Below are 9,463 nucleotides of genomic sequence, written 5' to 3'. Positions count from 1 at the left end.
TTTTTTTTTTTTTGTCTTCTTTTAACTTTGTTTAAATCAGGATCCAGGAAAGAAGGGAGGGAGCGGGGACATACATTGCCATTGGCCACTGTACAGATTCTCTCTCCTCTTACTCAGTTTCTGAAGCCCTCCAAAATGCTGTTTTTGCTGGTTTTCCTGGGCAACAGGTACATCTGATTCTCTTCATGGGCGAGGCTGGGTGGGGAATTGCCATTATCACCAAGGAGAAGCCTGGAGTCCCAGACTGCAGCCCACTCAAAATGAAGACTTTAGTTCTCCCACAGAGAAAGTTCAGGGAAGTGACTTCCTACTCAGCATGAAGCACTGACAGACACAGCAAAAATAAGGTGAGATTAGGTTTCAGGTTTGGGGAAAAAGGTATGATGAAGACTCTGTAATAAGATATGCAAGAGATTAAGCTAAATTCCCTCTGTGCCTTCTGCTCATAATTTAATTCTATCTCATAATCTCTTCTAAATCTTATAAAAATGATCAACTGAATTTGTAGGCATATATCCATGGTCTCTAGAGAGTGAAGTTACTGTAGAGTCAATGAATCATTGACAAAGTCAGGGGGTGCTGGAGACAAGCTCACGCCAGCCCACGGGTTTGCAGGTGACCATATCAAGAGAATGCCACAAGTCTGGAAAGAATTATAAATACTTTATTTCTTCATTAGAATGGTACATTTTAAAAACTATAGTCTAATCATTTTAACTCCAGTACCAGCAACAACCTAGACACTGCCATTTAAAAGGGAGTTCTAATTCTCCTTAAGATCAGAGAGGTTCTGAAGAGTAGAGAGGTTTCCTCAGTTAGAAGCCTCTTATGCAATATACCAGTAAGAGTCCTATTAGTGCTTGAAACTAGGCATTTGAACTAGAGTTACCAATTATCCTAGTTTTCTTGAGACTGTTGGTTTGAGCACTGATAATGTGTTCCTGGAAACTCCTAAGTCTTAGACAAACACCAGGCTTCCTCTGGTCCCCCTACATTTGACTCAGTTCCTGTGAAATTTCAGCTAAATGAAATCTTTTCTCTATCCGGCTTACAGAAAAAAGGTTACTAATAGGGAAATACATTAATACCAGAGCTTAAATACAACAAACCTACCACAAAACATCTTCTGTATTTTGGGGTCAGAACACACATACCTCAATTTCTTACACTTGCAAATTTATATTTAGTGATTTTCAGAATGTCAGGTTTTACTTATTGAAAGTTCAGTCATAGTTGTTACAGAGGAGTTGCTAAGATTGGAAAATGAAGGAACGTATTAAATTATTTCTTAAATATTGTTAAAATATTTACCTTTTTTTTTTTTTTAAAGAGACAGAGTCTCACTTTATCACCCTCAGTAGAGTCACAGCTCACAGCAACCTCCAGCTCTTGGGCTTAGGCGATTCTCTTGCCTCAGCCTCCTGAGTAGCTGGGACTACAGGCGCCCACCACAACACCCAGCTATTTTTTGTTGCAGTTTGGCCGGGGCCGGGTTTGAACCCACCACCCTTGATATATGGGGCCGGCACCCTACTCACTGAGCCACAGGCACTGCTCCTGTTAAAATATTTTCTTAAATAGGACGTTGTGAATTTTGTGGCATGAGCATGGGTTGTGGAGACTAAAGACTTCAGTTGAATCTTAATTCTGCATGTAGGTATGACTTTGGGCAAGTTCTTTTTTTTTATTGACATCTCTGAGGATTAGTTTTTTGTCTATAAAATGGAAATGTTATCCCCAACCTGTAGAGTGGTCATGAAGATCGTATCAAATAGCACATCATAGAACCATAGTGGAAAACAGAACAGTGGGGATTGAAACAACCAAGGGTTATCTGAAGAAATACATTGGTTAGAAACCTAATTCCCTATACATTTGGTTTAATTGAAGTTTAGATGCTTTTGTTGAAAAAGAGAGAGTAAACACACGGATGCACACACGCACATACACACACGCACACACACACCCCCCACTGTCGTCAGTACTGCATGCTGTTTGTCAGGTACACCTTACTGGAGAACTATTTAGTCATTACCATGATTCAGTCTCTCCCCTTTCTTTTTTAAAAAAATTTTTTCCTTTTATTAAGTCATATACACATAGATCATGAATACATTTATGCATATGTGGGGTACAATGTGTAGTTTTTTTATACAATTTGCAATGCTTACATCAAACTAACTAATATAGCTTTCACCTTATTTACTTGATTATTATGTTAAGACATAAGTTCTATACTTGATAGATTTGACTTGTACCCTTGCAATATGCTCCATAGGTGTGGAGCATACCCTCCCTCATTTACCCTCCCTCCCATCAAGCGTCCTCCTCCCCTCTCTTCCCACTCCATTTCTCTCCTTCATCCTGGGCTATAGTTGTGCTCTATCTTTCGTAAGAAAGTGCCAGTAAATATAAATTGGTTTCATAAAAGTACTGAGCACATTGGATACTTTTTCTTCCATTCTTGAGATACTTTACTTAGGAGACTATGTTCCTCTCCCCTTCCTAAACTGTAGCTACAATCACGTCGCAGGACGCAGCTCTTTATGCTCACAGGTATTTTCCCATCAGCTCCCACACTCTGTTTACCCAGTGCTTTGGGTGGTCTTAGTGGAGCTGGGAGGGGCCGTGTTGTGAGGGGCATCTGCCCTCAGTCTGGCTGGGGAGCCATGGACTCCAGCAACTGCTCATTTCACAGATGAAAGGACGAGCCTGTGTTTGTGAACTGTGTTATATTTGCCGAGCCTCTCCCAGCTCCTTTTGTGAAAGAGCCCGGGTGGTTCCTTTAGAACTTTTTTGAATGATTATGTAGTTTAAACAAAAAAGAAAAGAAAAACTAGTAGCAGCAAAACATACAAAATAAAACTGCCACAAGGTAAAAGCAGATGTTCCGTGAAAGAAAATGAAAGGGGAGCCTGGGTTAGGGTGAAGAGCGTGAGAATTAGATCAGAGGGCTCTGAGTCTGAGAGCCAGGCTTGCTGGTGGGAGCACAGGCAGGTTATTTTATTTCTACCAGGCTTTGTTCCTTCATCTGTAAAATGGAGAAAATATCTATTTCATAAGGCCAATAAGATAAAAAATAAGTATGTCTGACAAATGGTGGGAGCTCAATAAATGTTAGCTCTTATCACCTAGTTATTCGAACATTGGGGAGTGCTAGTTAGGGCTGCAGGACTGCTTTGCCTAATAACGTGTGGAAGCTGAGAACCACCTCTCAATAATTGATGAGATGAAGGAGAAATCAGAAAGGAAGTAAGTGTATATATCTTATGAGCAGTGAATTCACTTTGTACTATTTGTCTTTTAAACGAAGTGGTATAAGGGCATTGCCACTTACTGTGATGATGAAGATAGTTGGATTTTAAATCTCCCACCTTGCATTTGTACCATCTGTTACTTGTCCTTTATTTCTCCTTTCCTGCCTTTTTTTGAATTATTCAAATATCTTCTATGTCCCATTTATCTCCTCTATTGAGTTTTCAGCAACAGTTTCTCTAGTGTTATGGTGGGAATAACACTATTTTTAAATTAGCACAATCTGGCCAGGTGCAGTGGCTCACGCCTGTAATCCTAGCACTCTGGGAGGCCAAGGCAGGTGGATTGCCTGAGTTCACAGGTTCGAGACCAGCCTGAGCCAGAGCAAGACACTGTCTCTAAAAAGTTGCCAGCTGTTGTGGCAGGCACCTGTAGTCCCAGCTACTTGGGAGGCTGAGACAAGAGAATCACTTGAGCCCAAGAGTTTGAGGATGCTGTGAGCTGTGAAGCCATAACACTACTCAGGGCAATCAAGGGAGACTCTGTCTCAAAAAAAAAAAAAAAATTAGCACAATTTCATACAATTGTATATACAATATAAATAGTACAACTTAATTTCATTCACTACTAGTCTCAATGGCACAATTTCATTTACTCCTTCCCATCTTAATGCTATTATTGTGATATATTTTATTTTACATATCTGATCTATTTAATAATATTAATACTGTGTTAACTTTGTTTGGATTAGCTAATGGTCCTTAGTGAAGTAAAAGCCGTGGCTGATGATCTTTCTGCACATATTTACTGTCCACAGTGCTCTTCATTTCTTCTTACAGATTCAGGTTACCATGACGGGTTATTCCTTTCCCTTCAGTTTCATTCACTCGTCTGTCTCTTCCCAGAATAGACAATCTGAACTTCATGTGAAAGCCTCCCCTAGTATCTGCTTACTGTGGAAGGCTGGTCTTAATTCTCTCTAGAGTTTGTTCATTTATATTTCTTTGTCTTCAGAGTTCTGTCATATTTAAGGAAACATATGGGTTTTTAGCTCCATCAGCATTTTGTTTGTTTTTGATAGGAGTGAAAGTCTTCCTAATCTGCTGCTGGGACCTCATTACACATGTATTTATTTTTTCAGGTTATTTATTTGTCTTGCCACTCCGTGCTTCTAGCTTCTCTCAGCCTAGAGAAAATACTTTAATATTTCTTGAATTGTATGTCTCCTGACAATACATTCTCTCAGCTCTAGTTGTTCAGAAAAGTCCTTATTTCACCTTCCATTTTAAGATAAATGTTCAATGGTTATAGAATTAAAAATGGGATGCTTTTGGGTCAGTGATCTAAAGGTGTCATTCTACTGAATTGTAATTTTCCTTGTTTCTGTTTAAAAGTTAGTGATTATTTAGGCAATGCCTGTGGCTCAGTGAGTAGGATGCCGGCCCCAGGGTGGTGGGCTCAAACCTGGCCCCGGCCAAACTGCAACAAAAAAATAGCCGGGTGTTGTGGCGAGCCCCTGTAGTCCCATCTACTCAGGAGGCTGAGGCAAGAGAATCGCCTAAGCCCAAGAGCTGGTGGTTGCTGTGAGCTGTGATGCCACGGCGCTCTACCAATGGCAATAAAGTGAGACTCTGTCTCTTAAAAAAAAAGTTAGTGATTATTTTTTAATGTTGTTCTTCTGAGGATAATGTATCTTTTCTTAATGGTTGCTTTTAAAATCTTCTTCTCATATTTCATTTTCAGCACTTTGGTTCCGATATGCCTTGGTGAAGTTTTCTTTGTTTTATTGTCTGTGGTGATGGAAGAACCACTTGAATCTGTGAGTTAGGGCTTTTATCCAATTTGGAAAATTTTTAACCATTCTAAAAAGTAATATTTATGTAACACATTCTCTCACATGTTCTTCTGAGACTTTTGTGCATATCCCACATCTTTCATGCATCGTACGTTCTGTTCTTTCTATGTTTCTCTCTCTCTGTGCTTCAGTTTTAATATTTTGTAGTTGATCTGTTTTCAGTACAACCATCTTCCCACCTGCTGCATTTGTTCAATTCACTGTCAAACAAGTCTAATGAGTTTTTAATTTCAGACACTGGTATTTTATAATTCTGGAATGTTCATCTGATTTTTATTATAGAGTCTAATTCTTCATTGAAAAAAATTCATCTTTTAATTCACTTTGTCCTCCTTTTCCTCTGTTTTCTTTAGCATACTGATCATAGTTATTTTGAAGTTTGTGTCTGCCAACAATGGGAACATCTCTAAGTCTACATCTATTGCCCATTTTATCTCTTGACTATTGGTTGCTTTTTCTTGCTTCTTTGCATTAGTATTAGTTTTTATTTTATGCTGAACATTGTTGATGATTGTTGTAGAGGCTTCTGTAAATACAAAGCAGTTCGATCTGACAGGCAGCTGAATTGCTGGTGGATCACTCTAATCTTTCTGAGGCCTGGTTTTAGGTTTTCCTAGGACGTGTCCATTTCTCTTTTGTTCTTCCTCTTAGAGTAAGCCTTAATCTAATGGCAGCTCCTAAGGTGTTACCTTTATTTCTAGAGTATAGTGTTTTTTTTGAATTTCATCTAAATGCCTGGGGTGCTCATCAAAGTCTGCTGATTCTGGGTGGGCCCAAACACCAATCATCTCTCCCTAGAACTTTGTGAGATTCATAATTTTTCAACAATTCTCAGTTGCTGTTCTCTGCAAGCTTCCAGGACTCTCACCTACATTTGTGAGGCCCAGGAGTTTGCCAAGTATTAAAGTGAATTTCCATGAAGACTTTTGGGATTCTTTGCCCAATGCTTCCCTTCTTGACAGCTACTCTCCCAAACCTGAGTAATTTTGCATCCAAAATCTCCAAATCCTGTCTCCTCCATCTAGAGACTACTTCTCTTTGCATTATAGCCTAGAAAACATTCCCAAGAGAATAACCTGGATTAAGATGGGGCTGTGATAATGGATTGACCCAGTGATGCTTAATTTAGATTAGCTACTTTTGCCTTCTTACAGGTTTGGCTTACATCTTTTGCCTTATTCACATACAGATACTTTTAGGGTAAACCCCACCTTTTACTCAACATTAGAGAGTTATGGAAGTTTTACTGTGGACCAACTACTTTTCATGTACTGTATCTGTTTTAATCTCCATGACAAGTATATAATAAGAAATAATAATAGGAGTGGAGAAAGAAAGAATAATAGTGAGTGTTTATACAGTATTACTGAATGCCACATATTGCTCTTAGCATTTCTGAGGAGATTCTGAGAAATGTCTCCTGCCCCCCGAAAACACAATATATAAGTGGTAGAAATCAGGATTTAAATCTAGTTAGGTTGGTTCCAGAATTTTTGCTTTTAGTCACTTTGCTATTGGTGATTTATTCTTGTGTTACAGAGAAAAGAGCTGAATTTTAGGAAGGTCAGGCAACCTCCTTGGTGGTTGTTTTTTTTTTTTTTTGAGCTAGAGCCTCAAGCTATCCCCCTGGGCAGAGTGCCATGGCATCACAGCTCACAGCAACCTCCAACTCCTGGGCTCAAGCGAGTCTCCTGTCTCAGCCTCCCAAGTAGCTGGGACTACAGGCACCCGCCACAACGCCCGGCATTTTTTTAGTTGCAGCCATCGTTGTGTTTGGCGGGCCCAGGCTGGGAATTCGAACCCGCCACCTTAGGTGTACGTGGCTGGCACCTTAGCCTCTTGAGCCACAGGCACCAAGCCAACCTCCTTGGTGTTAAAGGAGCTCTTGTGGATAGTGACACGGGGCTCCAAAGCCCTTGCTCTTTTCTTCAAGAAGAGAAGAAAAATGTTTTCACTTTTAGGATTTTTACTTTCAAAGGATTGGGTGAAAATTTTGTAAGGAATTGAGAGGGGACCAAGCAGCTTCCTTTTGTTCTTAACGAAGGTGGTATCTTCTTACACGTATGGTTCTATTGGCCTATTTATGGCCAGGTATTGGAAGGTGGTTGTTTTTCCCATGGATATGAATTATTTTTGAATACCTCTAAGACTGACTCTTAGGGAAGGTTTTTGACAGACCTATGAATGTCTGCTCTGAAAGTGGAAAGAGCAGAGCTCAACCTGGAGGTCCTCTGCCTACACTGGGGAAGCAAGATGCTCAACTGACTCCCGCAGCTTCCTCCAGGCACAAACACATGTGTTCCTTTGGTGTTTCAAACATTTTCCAACCACAAACAGAGTCCTGGGGAGGGTCTGAGAGACACCATATTTGTTTTGTTACTACTGCCAGACTCAGACTGAGAGACAGAATTGGTTCCCTTGCTGGCAAAATTCCCTTGTGCTATGCAGGATGTTTACACAGTAAGCCTGGAATGCCCAGGAGGCTGTGGTGTGCACTGTGCTGTGGGAGCCACACTGAACCCAGGGGTCTCACCTACTCTCTGACACTGCCCACCCTTTGTAGTGCGGAGGCTGCCAGCATCGGGTTCATCATTGTTATTGACCGGCGAAGGGACAAGTGGAGCTCTATAAAGGCATCCTTGACACGAATAGCTGTAAGTACTTATTTTTGTGTTACTATTATTATAAAAGTCATTGAAATTATCTGTTTAAGTATTTCATATCAAAGTCCTGGGGAAAAGGCAATTATGTCAAATTTGGGGAAGGTCTTTGTAGCAGGTGCTATTGTGTTATTCATGACCCCTCTGCCACCTGGAGGTCACCCATAGACAATTCCTAAGCATGGAAAGGGCTTTCTGAGCGTCTCTACCTTACTGACTTCTCTGGTCACCGAAGAGGGATAAGGAAGGAAGGCTGGAAAGTTGCTGATTCAGGAGTAACCTGTGATCGTTGAGTTAGAGGAATTGGTGGATAAATATTCCAGTTTGTATACCCTTCAGTGGGACAGTTCTGATGTGTGTTCCCTACAGTGTCTCAGGGGGTCTCAGCCCCTTTTTCCTATAGCAAGAACCCCATAACTGATACATTGGCCCTCTGTTCCTTGTCGTTTTTCTTCCTCATTTGTGTTTTCTAAAATCACCTCCCCAACAAACTACTTGAACACAAATGTTTGTTCTGAGGGTTTGATTTAAGGGGCAACCCAGTTAAGACAGTGTTTCAAATTATTTTTATTTATTTTTTATTATGTCCACAGGTATGGTTTATTGAGGGACAATGGGACAGACCAAAAGGAAAAGACACATAGGACAAAATATGGAAAGTTCCAAATGTAAAGCTTCCGTTGTCCTTGGTAGGCATTATGCTCCCAGTACGGATGTGTGATAATCCATAGGGACTCCTGTCAGCCAGGGAAGCTCACCTGAGTTTCTGTGTCCAGAGTTTTTACTGGGGTTTCATTACACAGGCGTGACTGATCGACTGATTCTGATATTGTTGAAATCAATCAAATTATTTTCTCACAGATTAGAAAGACAATGGCAAAAACAGACAGAATGATATTTAATTAGCTTGATTAGAGGTGTGCTTGCTCTTGGCATTAAATTGTATGATCTTGGAAAGGCTCCCTTTTCCTTATGAATCTGATTTTGATCACTGTTGTTGCCTTCAGCAAGTAGAAATATCCTCCCTCTGTGGGAACCTCAGACCTGTGAACTCAGCCACATGGTCAAGCAGAGATACCTTGGGGCAGCCACATCAGTATTTTTACCTGAGCACACACTCTCTGGGGCAGGTGGCAGTGGCTAAAGAGGGTGAGGGTGTGGGTGGGAGGTAAAGCATGTGCAGGAGTTAGGACAGGAGAGGGATGCTGGAAGCCTCACTTGTACCCACATAGAGAAGCAGCCACACACAGACCTGCACGCACACATTATCCCTCTTAGATGGTGGTACAGCCTCATCCAGATTAGCTAATTGTGTCTCAGCTAACACTAATTGTGTCCTGTCACAACACAACAAAGTGCAAGGTTCTTCTGTTTAGGAGCTTCTATTTCAAAGACTAGAGAAGGAAGTTCTCCTTTCTGTTCCTGCAGAGATTGTTTTGTCCCTTTAGTTTAGTTTTGGTTACAGGATTTATCTTTGTAATAATTGGCACGATTGTTGATGCCCGTGACTGTTGCAGTGGTCTGGCTTCTAGAGCCTTCTGGTTTTCTAGGATTCATAGGCAATGTTTGAATGTTATAATACTTGACCTAATTTTTCCCAGAGTTACATTTATCACTTCATGTTTAAAAGATGCTGTAGTGCAATAATCCCCAAATCTGGCTACCTTTCACAATTTCTTCAAGTATTTATTGA

General features: G+C 40.6%; 1 protein-coding gene across 1 annotated transcript in view; it reads left to right on the top strand.

Moving 5' to 3' along the window:
- Positions 1 to 9,463, top strand: part of MCF2L2 (MCF.2 cell line derived transforming sequence-like 2) — a 192,205-nt gene that overhangs the window by 19,880 nt on the left and 162,862 nt on the right. Inside the window, exon 3 of the mRNA XM_012811572.2 lies at positions 7,674 to 7,764. Coding sequence (XP_012667026.2) covers positions 7,674 to 7,764 — 91 coding nt within the window. The remainder of the gene's footprint in view (positions 1 to 7,673; positions 7,765 to 9,463) is intronic.

The sequence above is a fragment of the Otolemur garnettii genome, unplaced genomic scaffold (genome assembly GCF_000181295.1).
Source record: "Otolemur garnettii isolate 467f Iridium unplaced genomic scaffold, OtoGar3 scaffold00166, whole genome shotgun sequence".
Lineage (NCBI taxonomy): Eukaryota > Metazoa > Chordata > Mammalia > Primates > Galagidae > Otolemur > Otolemur garnettii.
This window is presented reverse-complemented; position numbering and strand designations above follow the sequence as displayed.